General features: G+C 39.3%; 1 protein-coding gene across 1 annotated transcript in view; it reads right to left on the bottom strand.

Moving 5' to 3' along the window:
* Positions 1 to 18583, bottom strand: part of CFAP47 (cilia and flagella associated protein 47) — a 587956-nt gene that overhangs the window by 131255 nt on the left and 438118 nt on the right. The window contains exon 57 of the mRNA XM_043569968.1: positions 18415 to 18512. Within this exon, the coding sequence (XP_043425903.1) occupies positions 18415 to 18512 (98 nt within the window). The remainder of the gene's footprint in view (positions 1 to 18414; positions 18513 to 18583) is intronic.

Here is an 18583-nt window from a genome sequence, read left to right as displayed (position 1 = left end):
TACCGAAATGAGACTCAGTAAGGATACAAATATCTTTTAGTAATCATCTGCACATTTTTGGGCTGAGTTGAAGCCTATCCCACACGCACTGAAAAGGCAAGAGAAATAACCAGGGCCTTGCTAAGGGATCTCATTCCCAGACATGGAATGCAATTAACCATAGGCCCAGCTTTTGTGGTCAAGGTGGTATAACAAGTAGCCAAAACCCTAGGTATCCAATGGAACGTACACACAGCCTACCGGACCCAGAGTTCAGGGAAAGTGGAATGTATGAACCGGACCCTTAAATCAGCCATGGCAAAACTATGTCAGGAAACTAACTTGCGCTGGACAGATATACTACCCCTAGCTCTTCTCTGAATATGCTGTACACCCCAGGCAAAAATAGGATTCTCCCCATTTGAGATCCTATATGGAAGACTCCCTCCACTAGTCAAATTCAAGGGGGACCTGACAGAGCTAGGGAATTTAGAAACACAAAAACAACTCCAAGGACTAGGGAAAACTGTACTTGAGATACATTAGATGGGTGAGAGACAGGATACTTACTTCCCTAGGAATAAGTGTATACCCCCACAAACCTGGGGATCAGGTTTGGATAAAAGACTAGAAAAAGGAACCACTTAAACCTACCTGGAAGGGACCTTATTTAGTTGTGCTAACTATGCCCACAGCTCTCCAGGTTGCAGGACTTATTGCCTGGATCCACCATTCTCAAGTAAAGGCTTCACCACCTGTCACCTGACAGCCACTTGAAATGTAAAGTAACTGCTAACCAGAACAATGCTCTACAGATCACCCTTAAGAAGAAAGCAACCGAAAAGCAGCCTGCAGCCAACACCTGAGAACTCTCTGTAACCAGAAGCTTGAGGAAATCACCAAGCAACTTAAATAAATTATAACAAATCATTTTCTCTCAGATTTCATCGTCATCCCCTACCTATTTCTCTTTGCATACTTGTTGCCATACTCTTTGCTGTAGGGTTGACCCAAGTTTCTCCCGCAGACTGGCGCCTCAGTCACAAACTCTTGTTAGCCTTCCTCTACTTACTAGTGTCAGGATGCCTTATTCTCTTTAGATGTATATTATCTGAGTTATGATTGATGTCTTCCTCTGCATGTTGTTCTCTGCCTTTATAACCGTCTCCTACCCCAAGATGGGATCGCCCTATCTCCTGTCCCTGCTACACTTACTCCTGTTCCTAACTTGTTCAAGAGGAGTCTTCTCACTCCCACCATGCAAATGCATGAGTTATCATTTGCCTTTGTCCCCTAAAGGCACAAAGAGTCACTCTATGCTTCTAACCGTTGAACCCCATCTACTGTCTTCATGAGGGACAAACTTCGGGGTTGCACTGCCTGCTACCCCACTCGGCCTCCTAAAGAGGCCATTTCTTCCCATGTGCCCTTCCTGACTCTTGCTCCAACCCCTCCCCCCTGTGTCAATTCCTGCTCCTCTGGTCTGCAGAGATAAAATGACACTACCACCATGCCCCTGTGCCACTGTGTACTCCCGCATGCCGAATAGATATTATGATACCAAGAGGGTCACCCCCCCGTACCAGAAATGGAAAACTTATTGGATGGGAAAAATTTAAACACACACACACACACACACACACACACACACACTATTGGGGACTGCCTGATCCAACCTGCCCTGATGTTCCCCATGACTGCTGGGTCACTTCTGACCTAACCCTTCAACCTCCGACTGAACATAAATCAGACCAACTTGTCTTAGATCCCCATTTGATCAAATGTTAAACACTACACATCGCCTCCTCAATGATACCAATCCCAGCCTGGCCAAGCCTGTTGGCTCTGCTTGTCCACAGGAACCCCCCATTACACAGCTACTCCGACAACACAGACAACTGTAAATGTTACCCTGTTAACTAAAGACCCACACCCCCACATGGTGAGGCCTGTACTAACGGGAGTCGAACTGTCCCAAACAGCTCCCAGGTGCCTGACAAACAAAATTGGAAAAGAGCCAGTTGGCAATCTGACCATTGGCAAATGCAACCAGACTCTTGACTGTCAGAAATTCAGTCATCTTCCTATAACCCAACCCTGGTGTTGACCCCTCCCAGGGCTTCTCTTTGTATGTGGGTCGGATGCCTACCTGTGTCTACCAGCCAATTGGATGGGCATCTGCACCCCAGCCTTCATCACTCCTCAGATAAATATTGTACCCAAAAACCAGTCTCTTATAGTACTCTTCGCAGCATATACTCAGTCCAGAAGAACCATTCAAGTCATACGGCTGCTAATTGCCTTAGGAATAACGGCAGAGGTGGGCACTGGAATAGGAGGAATAATCTCCTCAACCACTTATTATCATGAATTATCCAAGGACCTAACAGATGACATAGAACAGGTTACCAAATCTCTGATGGTTTTACAAGACCAAGTAGACTCCCTAGCAGTGGTAGTCTTACAAAACAGAAGAAGGCTGGACCTGCTTACTGCTGAAAGAAGAGGAATATGTCTCTTCCTAAATGAAGAATGTTGTTTCTATGTCAACCAATCAGGGATAGTCTGAGATATGGCCCAGCAGTTAAGGGAGCAAGTCAACAAATGAAGACAGGAACTTGCAGATTCATGGAACTCTTGGAGCAACATATGGAATCGGGCATCCTGGCTCTTCCCCTTAACTGGTCCTCTCCTAATGCTTTTCATAGCCCTCCTGTTTGGTCCTTGTATTCTTAATATGCTAACCAGGCTTGTTTCCTCTTGCCTAGAAGCTATAAAACTCCAAATGATGCTCCAGTTGGACCATTCTAGCTGTTGCTACTCTCCTTTGAATTACAAAGAACCCTAGCTGCCTCACCGGTCCCTTCAACATCCCTGTGCAGCAGGAAGAAGCCAGAAGGGTCTTCGCCCCTCTTCCCATGGCAGCAAATGGTTCCCTGACGCCCACAAACTGATTTTTCTCTAAGTCTGCCACAGTAGCTTGAGAATTAAGAGGGAAGAATGAGAAGAAAAGCTGGTAAAAGCAAGATAAGAGGTACCAGCTAGATGTCCAAGGCCGGATATTCCCCTTGCATGCTTTTGGCTTCTGTAATCTTGCTTGCCTCCTGCCTCCACCAACTACCCGAGTAGCACCACTGATAAGTTCCCCCCCCCTTTTTCTTTTGTCTCTTAACCCCCTACCATCCCAGCCATAAAAGGAGGCTGGCTGATACCAAGGTTTGGGGTTCAGGCTTTGGAGGTGATTCTGCTGGGTGAGCACCAGTGCGCAATAAACAGTCTTTCCTGATTCCCCAAGTGCATGTGGCTTGTCTCTTCCTGGGCACCAAGTATTTGCTGTAACATGGCAAATATCACTACTTGATCACTTCCCTCTTACACAGTAGGTCTGGACACCCCCTCACAATTGAGCAGCCTTACAGAAAGGAATCATTAATTGCTTTGAGCTACTGGCACTAAGAAGCACTACAATCTCTAGAGAAAGCCTATAATTGAATTCTCTGGGGTCGTCTCAAAACCAGCAATAGACTCAATAGAAATAAATGTTTAATTATGGTAAAAAGCTTTAAGTTTCCAATTAACAGTGCTGTATTTCTAGGGCGCCCGGGTGGCTCAGACGGTTAAACATCCAACTTTGGCTCAGGTCATGATGTCATGGTTTGTAGATTTGAGCCCTGCAACTGACAGTTGACAGTGCAGAGCCTGCTTGGGATTCTCTCTCTCTCCTCCCTCTCTCTGCCTTTCCTCTACTTGTGCTCTCTCTCTCAAAAAAATAACATTTTTTTAACATTTTATTTTTTAAAAATCTTTTAATGTTTTTATTTTTGAGAGGGGAGGGAGGGGCAGAGAGAGAGGGAGACAGAAGATCTGAAGTGGGCTCTTGCTGAGAGTGAAAAGCTCCATGTGGGGCTCGAACTCACGAACCATGAGATCATGACCTGAGCTGAAGTCGGAAGCTTAACGGACTGAGCCATCCAGGTACCCCAATAAATAAACCTCAAAAAAAAAGAGTGCTGTATTTCTAGTCTGGTAAAATATATGTCAAATTTAACTACAACATTATAAAAAAATAATTTCTAGCTTTCATTATAGTTTGAATATTTTAAGTTTAAATAGATAAAAATCCCCAAATTACACCTTTAAAATCAGTTTTGTATGAATAATCCCTTTTAAATATACACCTGCCAAGATACTGTCAAAATTAATTTGGAAAAGATTAATTTTCTAACTATATTTCTTAAGGGCATAAAAGTTAGATATTTTATTAAATATTTCATGCATTCAATAAGTTAAAGAGATTTTTGTCATTCATCATTTGATGAGATGATGAAAATTTGTAAGTTTATTCTCGAAATACCTTCTTTGTGTTATCTATATAATCCAAAAATGCATAACTATTTTCAGCATGCAAAAGAGAAGGTATAAAGAATTCATCTGCAAAAATGGTTAATAGTGTTATTATCTAAGCCATCCTGCCACCCCCATTCCATTTTATGACAAATAACTCTCATTCAATAGGAAGTATAAAGTCAGCTGAATTTCTGTGCATGCTTTCTCTATATAAAAAGTGTGAAATATTTGGCTGGTACATGTCTTCCCAATGTCATATTCTTCTAATTTGATTAGCTTTTTTTTTTTAAGTTTATTTATTTATTTTGAGGGAGAGAGAGAGAGCACACAAAAGTGGGAGAGAGGCAGAGACAAGGAGAGACAGAGTCCCAAGCAGGCTCCTTGCCATCAGGGCAGAGCCTGATGTGGGGCTCAAACTCACGAACGCAACTGTGAGATCATGACCTGAAATGAGATCAAGAGTCGGATGCTTAACCAACTGAGCCACTCAGGTGCCCTTTAATGAGTGGTTTTATAAGTCTTTTTATAATTAAATATATATCAGTTTGGATTTTTTTTTTTTTTTTTTTTACAAATTCAAGTGAAATAGTGACTATATGCAATGACTTCAAAACTGTCTTTTGTCTTCACGTGGCCTCTTTTAGGTGCAACAATAGACAGCATTCCTTTGTAAGGTGTCCAGTATTTTTCTCTGGATTGTACTTAAGGAATGCTTTAGCTAACATAATGACTGATTTAAGAAACTGCTTCCATTTCTCATAATTCTTTTGCAAAAGTAATAAATTATGAATATTTAATCCTGTGGAATATAAGTAAAGATTTTAAAGCATGAAGGCAGTCATAAGATGCTGAAATTTACAACACTGAAAAAATTCAAATACTCAGATAAGATTGGAATACAATTCAAAATATGTACAAACAGATATATTGAATTTTGCAAATTATAAACTTTAGCAGAGGAAGTTTGAATAGCTCTATTCATCTTAAAACAGATATAAAATGTTTTCAGCATCTAAATATAAGTTTATTATTTTCTTAAAATAGCAGAAACATTTTGAGAGATTTAAAAACAGAAATTAGATCAGGTCATTCCCCTTCTTTCCACCCTCTAGTGGCTTCTAATTGCACATGGAATAAAATATCTTATCTTGCCCTCTGAGGTCCTGCAAGATGTGGCCCTGCCGGCACCTCTGAATGAAAGTCACCCTTGCCATTTCTGTCCAAGCTCCAGCCTCACAACAATCTTTTCTGCTCCTGGGATGCCTGGGCTCCTTCTTACTACCTCCCTTCCCAGCAAGCTCATTTTGTTCCAAGGGTTTGCACATTTGTTAATTGCTCTACCTGGGTACATTTCCCCAGTCCTCATGCGTCCCTCAGTGAAACTCTGGACAATTTTTGTGGGTACAATTGTCACTAAATTTAGCTAAGGCATTTATTATCATGGTAACAGATAAACTGGATGGACTCTTCCACTACTGACCTCCAAAGCTGGCAGGATCTCCCTCTTCCAACCTGTTGCTAACTCAGGATAGTTCCCAATGTTGGATCAGTCTCATTGTCAGATGTTTAAAAAGGTACAAAATCAATCAATACTTTCATTTCCTACTGAATGAATGCTTTTACCGATATTTCCTCCTGGCACCCCCTCCCTATCCCGGGGACATGTAGTAATTTTTGAGACTGCTTGTGAGGAGGAAGGTAGACATAACCTGCTGTTTTCAACTTCCTTGCTCTAACTTTTCCTGCAATCACCGCACTAATACGGCTCCTTCAGGTTACAGGATGCAGATGGGAGGTGAGGTAAAAGAACAAAGGCTATTTACCTAATTGATATGGATTGATCTTTTCCAGTTGACATTCTGGGTCCTTCTCTTTTCCCCTTTCTAGCATTACCCCATGTAGACTTTTTCTCCTGGGTTCTTCTCACCCTAGCAGAATGTATCTTGAGTAGATCCTTTTAAAACAGTCCGAGCCCAGTCTCCTGGCTCCTGTCACTGAGTAGAATAGACTTTGATTTACAAGGTCTTGTCATATGCCAGTGGAAGTGCAGCTGCTGTCCCTGTAGCCATTTTCCCTCCATCCATGGTCTAGTCTTTTAGCAGGAACTCACCAAATTCCAGTGGGCATTAAGCTGTCAGTTTCTACTTTTTAAAGAAACCCCTCCCCCTGTCTTGGTGTTCTAGCCAATGTCTTGGCTGGCTGGACATGCGTGATAGCCTAAATATATTTAATCTTTCATGATAGCAGAAATATCATCTTTCCAGCAAAACTGTGCTCCCCTTCATAACATGAAGATAACATGGGGCAGCAGCTGCCCAACCAGAGGTTACATTTCCCAAACTCTCTTGCACCCAGGCATAACCAGGTGGTTAGTTCTAATAGTACATGAGAGAGATTGATGTATGTTGCCTCTGTGATGAGATGATTAAGAAACCAGTGGAAATTCTTTTCTGTTTCTTTTTCTTTCTCCATCTATATGCAGGAACTGCTGACTTCCTAAAGGTTGATGGAACCACAACTGGAGGAGCCACCAACTGGGAACAAATGCACCAGAGTGTTACAATTATTAAGAACTTTTATTGTGTTAGGCCACTGAAATTTCAGTTTGTTATGTCAGCTAAAAACACCAGAACTATTTTATTTTTTTTTAAATTGTTTAATTTTTGAGAGAGAGTGACAGAGAGAGAGAGAGAGAGAGAGAGAGAGAACACACATAAGCAGGGGAGGGGGAGAGAGAAAGAGGGAGGCACAGAATCTGAAGCAGGCTCTGGACTCTGAGCTGTCAGTGTAGAGTCAGGTATGGGCTTAAACCCATGAAACATGAGATCATGACCTGAGCTGAAGTTGGATACTTAACCAACCGAGTCACCCAGGCGCCCCTAAAAATACCATAACTAAAACATTCAGTGAGTCCTTAATAAACGGCATAGCAGCACCTTTCATAACATGGACATAGAATTATCTATGGTTTTCAGGTTTATGTCTTTAATTAAAAATGTAAAACAATAGGGGTGCCAGGGTGGCTCAGTTGCTTAAGTGTCTGACTCTTGGTTTCAGCTCAGGTCATGATCTCACAAGTTGCTGAAATCAAGACCCACATGGGGCTCTACACTGACAATGCAGAGCCTGCTTGGGATTCTCCCTCTCTACACCACGTGCTCATGTGCATTCTCTCAAAATAAATAAACTCTAAAAAGAAAATGTAAGACAACAGAAAACTCTCCCATGAAATATCCTATTTCAATGTTATTTCTGTTTTCTGACTCTACTAGACTGTTAGCTCCATATAAATAGGGGTCTTGTTTGTACTATTCATCACTGTTCCTCAGTGTGTAGAACAGTGTGAGGGATACCAGAGATAATAAATACTCTTTAAAAAATAAATGTGCAATTGATTAGAGACTTTAGTGTTTGTATATAAATCTAATAGTTAATATGTCTGGTATTCTGGATAATCAGAACTTTGAACTAAATAATACAGCAACCTTTGACAAAATCCTACTCAAAGGAATTTAAAAATCTTGAGTTAACCTAGGCTACCTCCTTTCATGCAAGTTATTGGTAAGGACAACTGTGAGAAAGACAGTGGGTTAACTTTATCATTTGGTTGGCAGTTCACAGCTTCTTCGAACAGAAAAAATTTAATTCACTGAGTATTTGCACTGAAAACCTCATCACTTCCTATTCTAACTAGGTCAGAGTAAATCAATATTATATGTTTTGCCCATAAAAGCCTAATGGAGTCAATGACAATTCAATATGCACTAGCAGGAAGTATTTTCCACCATATTGATGAGGGAGCATAAGGCAAGCTGAGGGCAAAGGACAGGCTAACAGCATCCTCCCGCCACCCCCTGTGGGATATGTGTGATATTCCTTGGACACTCCTGGCTGCCCAAGAACAAAGGAAAGGGAAAACAAATGGTTAACTGATAGAGATCACAGTCATGCAGGACAGGAATCTCCTTCAGTTTACAGATAACTTAGTAAACTTCAAGAAAAAAAGTAATCTTATCCATAGACTAATCTCCAGAAACCTATAGACTCTGTTTCCTGGAGCCCTAATATCACCCTTACTAGGATGTAAGGGGGTTTAAATGCTTGCTATGGTGATGTGGGAAACTAAAGCAAATGAAAAACTAAATTCCCTTACTGCCTACAGACCATTGAGTAGTCCTTGAAACGGGCAGTGTGACCTTCCTCTAGGAGCTCAGCTGCCTCGATGATGACACTTAGCTAGGGGCAAAAGAGAATCTTAGCTTAACATTATCCCAACCTCCAAGATCCTGTAAGTCTACTTTAACATATAAAAATTCCTCTGGAAACTTCCTTTGTCTCAACTCCCCAAGATATAGGCTGGCAATCATACTCTGAGCTTACGGACTGCTGATACACATCTGAAAAGTCTCATGACTGAGGTTTTAGTAAACGGTAATAAATGATGTTTTCCTAACAACAGCTAGCCCCTCAAGGTCCTGGAAACATCGCTTCCAAAATTCCTTAGAGACTTACCTCATCCCTAACTCCCTCCCACCTGAAGGTATATCATCAATCACTCTTCACAACCCTAGTGCAGCTCTTTCTGTCCATGGGTCCTGTCCCCATGCTTTAATAAAATCACCTTTTTGCACCAAAGATGTCTTTAAGAATTCTTCTTGGCTGTCACTCCCAACTGCACCTCCCCCCTCCCCCACCATTCTAAAACCCCATCAATGTCATCTCCCAGAAGATAATCATGAGTCAATTTTAAAGGAATTACTTCTGGGGTGCCTGGCTGGCTCATTCGGTACAGCATGTGACTCTTGATCTCAGGGTCATGAGTTCAAGCCCCATTTTGGTGTGGAGCCTACTTAATTAAAAAAAATTAAAGGGATTATTTCTGATGTCCAAAACATGCAATATTAAGTTAACCATGTTATTGAGGAAATTTTCAATTTTAATTTTATTCAATTGAAAAACATCACCAAGCAATAAACAAACTGTACCAAAGGGTATTTATAAAGGTACCATGTAATTCAGAGGAAATGATAACTTATAGTATGTCTCAGTAATTTTCCTAAATTGAAAAGTAGGTGCCAACACTTCAGAACTCAGAGGAAACAGGCAGCTAACTGTAAACTAGAAACACCATTGTCATTCTTCTGCAACTGCCACCCGCATAACCCTATACCTAAGGAAGTACCCTATATCCAACCTGAGACATACGGAATGCAGAGGTACAATCAAGGCATGCTGCTAATGCCAGAGTGGGGCATGATGTGAAGGTGAGGATGTATTTGACAGACACTGAGGAGCTGTGAAAAAGTGAGAAACTCCATTCATGTGTATTCAGACATTTCCCATAACCTTGGAGGCGGGGGTGGGGGTGCAGTAGTTATTAAAAGCAGTGACAAATAAGGGCACCTGGGTGGCTCAGTCGGTTGAACATCTGACTCTTGATTTCAGCTCAGGTCATGATCCCAGGATCATGGGAATGAGGCCCATGTTATGTTCCTCACTGAATGCAGAGCCTGCTTAAGATTCTCTATTTCTTTCTCTCTGTCCCTTTCCTGCTTGTGCTCTCTCTCTAAAAAAAAACCAACCAACCAACCAAAAAAAAAAACAAAAAAGCAGTGACAAATAGAAATATGTCTAATTGCAGGGAATGATCCCTAGGAAGTACCCTCTTGCTTAACTGTTTAAGATAGGATCTCTCTCCCTTTCCTTTTGCTCTCTATATACATACACATACATATGTGTATATGTAGAGAGCAAAATGGAGTCTCTCATGTCAAGCAGGAGCCTGTGTCAAGCAATGACGCAGGCAGTTAAAAGTACCGCAGCTATGAGATGCTGATGCCAGGATCAACATCAGCTGACACACCAGAAATGATACCAAGCAGAATCAGAGCAAGTCTGCAGAGGCCTAAGACCAATTAAATCCCTTTCAAAAGGGGAGGATTTTTGTAACAAGCTGTCAGACTCTTCAGACATGACCTCTCTTTGTCTGACCACTTAAAAAAGGCAGCTGCCGTTGAAGGCTCTGCCCGATTGATCTCCAAACAGAACTGATATCCTTCACTGCTTGAACATAATAACAGTAAGTACCGAGAGCAGACCTAGACAGACAGAGCGGCCTTATCTCAACTGCACGCCCAAAAACTGACTTCGTGTTTGGTTTGTTAACTTCTTATACCCTTCTGTTATCTTGTTTGTGTGGCTTGTCTTATGTTCCGCTCTGTGTGCTGTGTAAGAAGCCAAGTTTAATCACATGGGGAAATGTCACTGAATTTGGAATCGTGAACCTCCTTTATAATTATGATTGAATAAAACTGACATTGTGGAAAGACACAACTTGTGTGTGTGCCTTCACAGCATGCTCATGACTATATATATATATATATATATGCATATATATGTACATGTACACATAAATATACAGTCTATATTTTGTCAAGATAAATTCAAAGCAGAATGTTAACATTTTACACTAACATTTCATGAGGAAGAAAAATTTCAGTATCATGTACAACACCCATGACATGTGATCTTTCACCCAGAAAAAATAAAGAATATAAAAACATAAAGAAAAGAAAAACATAACAAAATGAGATCATAAAATATATATTTTATTATGGAGGCTAAAATTTTAAATTAAAAACTTACTTAAAATGATTGGCAATTCACATATGTTTTGTATTAATGCTTTTATGTTTGACACTAAGTGGATTAATAGTGTTTTTAACTATGCTCCTGTAGGGGAGAAAATTTCACCATCCCAAGATATGCCTCTTTAGAATATTGATTATTTTAAGCTGGTTAAGAAAAAAACAGACAAATGAGAAACCAAGTAGAGTTACTGACATTTATAAGGGAAATCTGAATTTGTAAGGGTGTCTCCCTTACTGTACCAGGAAGAGGGGGATGACTAAATCTCTAGAGATTCTTATCAATAGAAAAGGCAAAACTTAAATCTGCAAAAAAAGCATTATCCTTGTTTACTGTGCTTTTCCTGGTCACCTCCCAACGTTTTGCTTTATCTTTAGATGAACAAGGTATTTAAGCCCAAGGCTTCAGCCATTTTGGGGAGTTATGCAGTTTCCTGGGTCTCTCCCATGTAAACCAGAAGGAGGTATACATGTTATTAAACTTCTGTTTGACCTTCTGCTGGTAATTTGTCTCATGTCAACATAATTCTTACATCAGCCAAAAAAACCTTTAAAGATATAATAAACATTCCCCCCCCCAACACTCTTCTTTCTAATATGTGTACAGACTTCTGGGTTGCACCATTAACAATATAGTGAATTTAATTAAAGGTTGATTATAAAATGAAAAAAGGAGTCATTCAATTGTCACTGACAACAGAACAAATATTATGCAGTCTATGATCTAAAGCTTAAAGCATAGATTTTGTTCACACACTTAAGTTTTGTTTTCAGAATGCATTTTTAACTCATGGCTGTATGTTGAAGGTATTATCAGTAGGAAGATGGTGGATTGCTCTTATCATTCTCTCACAGCCCAACTATATGACATACAAGACATTTTTAAGGTCAAACAAAATGGAATAGCAGATATCACATGTTAAAATTTCCAGAAGAATACTAAATAATTTATACCAATTAGAGAGTGGACGACTCACAACCAATTATTGTTCATTGTCAATATAATCTGATTTTTGGAACCTACTCTAAGAAGTAAACAAATTTATGTGCCTCGAGGATGTAAACATTTCTTACACGAAACCTATTTTAATGGAGATTCTAAACATTCATCTCTAAGGAAGATGTGAAAATTGGGTTGAATGTAACAAAAGCTGAGATACAGATGGAAAATCAGAGATGGGTTAGTATCTTGAAAGCTCCATTGCCACATCTGACGATTTAAGGTTTAAATAAAATATTTCTCAAAAGTTTGGCAAAACAGCAAATGCAGTAAAAAAAATAGTAGGTAAGGACAACAGTTTTAGCATACTTTTGATAGTATTCAGAAAACTTCAAGAAATGCACAAAGATTTATTTGATGGGATTATTTAAAAGAATCCATACCATCTCCAGCAACTAGATCATCATGTCTGAGAGTTAATAAGTGCATACATTTTTACCTTAGGCAATTACCAGTAGAAAGGTGGGGAAACCTAATAACTGGGGAACAACATCACTGTCATTCATAGCCCAAATGGACTGAGTTAGTCAAAAAAGACTCCCCTTCCCCACCTATCTCAGCTGAAACTGATTACTTAATATAGCATACCTGCCTGTAGCGACAAACAGAGCAATCTGGCAATTCACGATGCTAAGTTCTATTCTTGCATTACAATGTAAAACTGGTAAATGGAATGGGGGCTCAGGAATTGCATTTTCATCTATGTAGACTTTGAAAGTAAATTATTGAATATCTTTATAAAATAACTATGTTAGCTATTCACAATGAAAAATAAAAGCAATAATAATCAGAAGTACATACACAAACGAGATGAGTTATAGGTATCACACTGTGGTACCAAAACCAGGAAAGGTTTAAATTAAGAACTGACAGGAAATCAACACAAACTGAATTCGAATTACATGTGTTAGAAAAACAAAACAAAATAAAAAATAACCACAGACCCAAAATGGCGTCACTTCAGCCAAGTCCTCAAAGTGGGGGAAGGGGGGAAGCTTAAGCGCTTAATACATAATCTAATTGCAGTATCAACTCCCCCAGAAAAGTAGTCTTAACTGGTCAGGAATTTGAAGTACATTAAACGAAACAGATGGTGTCTTTTTGTTCAGTCTTCCTACTTATCTACATCAAGTATCCTGATGATGTGTGTTTCTCAGTTGGTGTGACAATCTTTACCATTCAAAGTTGAGAGTTAAAAAAAAATCTCAATTTCTATCAATTTTGCTTAAAGGGTTGACAACTCTTCCCAAAAGGGAGGCACATTATATACCATTTCATGAGAAGATGTGAATAGTTATTTATCTGTAAGTATTTTAGAATCACGTCCTTTTTTTGGTTAGTTTGGGTTGCAGATCTCTGATCATCTCTGTATCTATTTTAAACATACAGTTAATAAGGAAGCCAATGTCCATTTTTTGAGGTGCCACCTCATGGTCTCAATTTCTCCTGGACCGATTTAATTTTTTTTTTTTTCCTCCTGTGTCCTGGTAAAGAGATTGCTGTTAATACAGTAACCATTTTCCACAGCAAGTAGTTTCATAAAATTATGCCAAATTAAAAATAACCCTTAAGAAAGATTTTATTCTGCAGTGATAGTAGAGCCATGGAAATGGGGCGTTTTCATTGGGTGAAATGACTCTATCATCATCATATTAAATCATTTGCCACTTAGAAGAGAACACTTTTGCAAACTACATTTGAGTGCATCTCAATAGTCTGACCACCCGTTTTCTGACTCAGTGGCGATTTACCCAGAAATGAAGTGGGTAAGTAATTGATTTACAGACTATTTCAGTCTTTTAAAAACTTTTTATTTGTTGGAGCAAAACTTCAAGATTCTTTTTTTTTTTTAATTTTTTTTTCAACATTTTTATTTATTTTTGGGACAGAGAGAGACAGAGCATGAACGGGGGAGGGGCAGAGAGAGAGGGAGACACAGAATGGGAAACAGGCTCCAGGCTCTGAGCCATCAGCCCAGAGCCTGACACGGGGCTCGAACTCACGGACCGCGAGATCGTGACCTGGCTGAAGTCGGACGCTTAACCAACTGCGCCACCCAGGCGCCCCCAAGATTCTAAATAATGATTTTTATGAAAAATCCATCTGTATGTTTAAACATGAAAATAACCTGGCACAAAAACAGACACATAGACCAATGGAATAGAATAGAAACCCCAGAACTAGACCCACAAACATATGGCAAACTAATCTTTGACAAAGCAGGAAAGAACATCCAATGGAAAAAAGACAGTCTCTTTAACAAATGGTGCTGGGAGAACTGGACAGCAACATGCAGAAGGTTGAAACTAGACCACTTTCTCACACCATTCACAAAAATAAACTCAAAATGGATAAAGGACCTGGATGTGAGACAGGAAACCATCAAAACCTTAGAGGAGAAAGCAGGAAAAGACCTCTCTGACCTCAGCCGTAGCAATCTCTTACTCGACACATCCCCAAAGGCAAGGGAATTACAAGCAAAAGTGAATTACTGGGACCTTATGAAGATAAAAAGCTTCTGCACAGCAAAGGAAACAACCAACAAAACTAAAAGGCAACCAACGGAATGGGAAAAGATATTTGCAAATGACATATCGGACAAAGGGCTAATATCCAAAATCTATAAAGAGCTCACCAAACTCCACGCCCGAAAAACAAATAACCCAGTGAAGAAATGGGCAGAAAACATGAATAGACACTTCTCTAAAGAAGACATCCAGATGGCCAACAGGCACATGAAAAGATGTTCAGCGTCGCTCCTTATCAGGGAAATACAAATCAAAACCACACTCAGGTATCACCTCACGCCAGTCAGAGTGGCCAAAATGAACAAATCAGGAGACTATAGATGCTGGCGAGGATGTGGAGAAACGGGAACCCTCTTGCACTGTTGGTGGGAATGCAAACTGGTGCAGCCGCTCTGGAAAGCAGTGTGGAGGTTCCTCAGAAAATTAAAAATAGACCTACCCTATGACCCAGCAATAGCACTGCTAGGAATTTATCCAAGGGATACAGGAGTACTGATGCATAGGGCCACTTGTACCCCAATGTTCATAGCAGCACTCTCAACAATAGCCAAATTATGGAAAGAGCCTAAATGTCCATCAACTGATGAATGGATAAAGAAATTGTGGTTTATATACACAATGGAGTACTACGTGGCAATGAGAAAAAATGAAATATGGCCTTTTGTAGCACGTGGATGGAACTGGAGAGTGTGATGCTAAGTGAAATAAGCCATACAGAGAAAGACAGATACCATATGGTTTCACTCTTATGTGGATCCTGAGAAACTTAACAGGAACCCATGGGGGAGGGGAAGGGAAAAAAAAAAAAGAGGTTAGAGTGGGAGACAGCCAAAGCATAAGACTGTTGAAAACTGAGAACAAACTGAGGGTTGATGGGGGTGGGAGGGAGGAGAGGGTAGGTGATGCGCATTGAAGAGGTCATCTTTTGGGATGAGCACTGGGTGTTGTATGGAAACCATTTTGACAATTTCATATAAAAAAAATAAAAAATAAAAATGAAAATAACTGTTATCATCAATTTAAATATTTGAGTATTAACAATCAGAAAATTAAATCAAATTAAAACATGACTAATAGCCATGAATATTGTCTTCATGTTTCATTTGTTTTTTTTTAATTTAGATTCAAGTTAGTTAACATATAGTATAGTATTGGTTTTAGGAGTAGAATTTAGTGATTCATCACTTACATATAACATCTAGTGCTCATCACACAAAGAGCCCTCCTTAATGCCTATCACCCCTCATGTTTCATTTAAAACAAGCCTCAGCAGACTCCTAACAAACAGAGGCCAGTGGGACTCCTTTCAGGAGCCAAGGAGTACTTTGGAACAGTTAAAATATATTGCTTTAAATTGGAAGATGCTGGAGGCACTGGGATGTGATATGCCCCTCTCTCTCCCAATCAGAGCCTGTTGATGTTACAACAGGGAAAGATGTGTTAGTTGCTCACTAGAGTTTATGTCTTATATTAAATTGTATACAGTTTTTATTCTAACCACTAACTAGGTAGTATGCCCCTTCAGAACAGCAGAGTGTATCTTTTTTTTTTTAATTTCTCCTTCCGTTTCTTAATCAAGTATTGTGCAGATTTGTTCAACTTTGTAAATATGGACATCACTTTTTTTTTTCTTTGAAAAAACACTTGTATCAGCTTTGTGGTATTTTCAGGGAGACAGCTATCTGTACTCCCTGTAGAAACCCAGCAATGATTGTGCACGTTAAGACATGTGCTTTTTATTTCTTAGCAGGATGTTTTATCTCTGTACATAAAGTAGAAACCAAAAGTTAGGGAAACAGATACTCTTTACACCATCATGCCACACATGTTTTTAAAACATTGTGTTTAAAAAAAACAGTTACTAAAACCAAGACGCTGTGATTTTTTTTAAGTTGCAATATGTTTTGGGGTTTTTTTTTCTATTTTAACCTTGCAGTTAAGAGAAGTGGAATTTAGTTGTATTAATCTTGCAGAATGTTTGCAGGACTGACTATCAAACTGGATGACTTCCGTTTATACCCCACTGTGTCAGTTCAAGCATCAAACACCTTACATCTGAGGCAGACTTCCTACATCAGGGACAGGTATCTGTGTGTCATTATACAAAACAGTTCGAGGAGGTTGAACTACGTAGTAAAAAACAAAATAGTACTTAGTGTAAAATAATTTTATAAATGATCTTTTGTACTTTAGGACATTAAATTGTACAACTTTTGTATACATAAAAGCTTAGGAACTTTCTGTTTAGCAGTAAGGCAACACATTCCTACACTTTTAATGTATATGTTTGTTATAATGTCCATGTAAACATGCCCTATGTTTGTGCCTTTTAATTAGTTTGTCTCAATAAACAAAATGTAGAGAAAAAAAACAAAAAATTAAACAAGCCTCAATATTTAACTTTATTAATTAATAATAATAATAACAGATTTAGTAACACTTTTTTTTAAATTTATTTTGAGAGAGAGAGAGAGAGAGAGAGAGAGAGAGAGAGAGAAAGGGCAAGCACAAGCAGGGGAGGGGCAGAGAGAGAGAGAGAGGGAGAGAGAGAATCCCAAGCAGGCTCCGTGCTGTCAGTGAAGAACCTGAAGTAGGGCTTGAACTCATGAACTTTGAGATCATGATCTGAGTCCAAACCAAGACTCAGATGCTTATCCTACTGAGCCACCCAAGTGCCCCAGATTTAATAACACTTTAATAATTCACATAAGACAATCCTATTCTTAGTAACTATTATTTAAAGCCCCAAATCCATGCCAGTTACTCCAAATATGTTTCAGAGTGAAAAGCCTGCTATAGAAGCCAGGAAGAATCAGTACTGAAAGAGTGTTAGGAATAAGCCCATTGATCCAATCAAAGGAAAATGTTGATTAAAGCCTCGCTCAACATTCTTGCAAGAGTAGATGTCTCATGGACATGCACACTTGGGGCAGTCACAGCAGACAATTTATCCTTGGAGTATGTACATATTTCCAATAGGTTGTAAACCTACTGTTAATTAAGACAGCACAGCTTTCATTTGGTATTCCTGAAAAGGAATCATCTCCCTTCTCACAAGAGCCAAGAGACTGTAGGGACCTCAAGATGGCCCACTTTGGCATGAAGATTATTTTGAGTTACAAAGCAATCAAAACCCAGTAGATTGAGAAAAGTCTTTTTTACCTTCCCCACAACTGCCTAAGAAGAATTTAGACAGAAGATCTGCTCCAGAAAGAGAGCTATCACCACAGACAACTACATTACACTATGAACTGGGGGTGGTAGACAGGGAGGAACCTAGCAAGTCCTGTTTGGTCACAGTTCTCTGTTGTTTCTGAGAGGCCCAGCAAACATTTGCTAACCAAATATTTACACTTTTTCATCTTTCTGTAAATTGCATTCCTTCCCTTTGAAGTCTCAGACCCCTACCCTCTTCTCCTTAACTCACAATGACATATATATCTCCTTTTGCCCATTTTGGAATTTCCATGAATGTGCATTCCCCATATGTACACTATTAAATTTGATTTTCTCCTGTTAATCTGTCTCATGTCAATTTGATTCTTAGTTCAGCTAGTATGAGCCTGAGGGGACAGGATATTGTTGATCCCTTACAAGAGCATAATCCTGCTTTTATTATATGTGTGAGGGCAAGCATGTAGGCTAAGGTTAAGTTTGTTCTGGTAACTCTTAAAACATGCATGTAGAATACTCATCAGTAAAGCCACTATAAGATACTATAGAGCTAAAAGATGTTTTCCATAAGCATTTAAGGTCCATATTATTGGATTTAAAACACAACTGCTATAATTTGAATAATTTACCGTAATATACTCATTTAATATGGATGCTTTTTAGGGATAGCAATTTAAGCATACAACAAAAGTTTGGTTTGCAAAAAGACAGAGCCTATGAAGATTTCATGGGTTCTTACCAGTGCAGAGCACTTCATTTCAATAATGTCTACTGGTGGTCCCGGAGAGCTATGGATCTCAAGACTGTACCAGACTCGGATATTGCTAGCACCATCATCTGAAGAAAAAAACAAAAAAACAAGAAATGTAGGCTTCTTAATGTAGGCTTCAGAATACCATATTTTACCT

The sequence above is a fragment of the Prionailurus bengalensis genome, chromosome X, assembly GCF_016509475.1.
Source record: "Prionailurus bengalensis isolate Pbe53 chromosome X, Fcat_Pben_1.1_paternal_pri, whole genome shotgun sequence".
Lineage (NCBI taxonomy): Eukaryota > Metazoa > Chordata > Mammalia > Carnivora > Felidae > Prionailurus > Prionailurus bengalensis.
The sequence above is the reverse complement of the archived record's forward strand: the minus strand, read 5'-3'. Positions and strand labels throughout refer to the sequence as shown.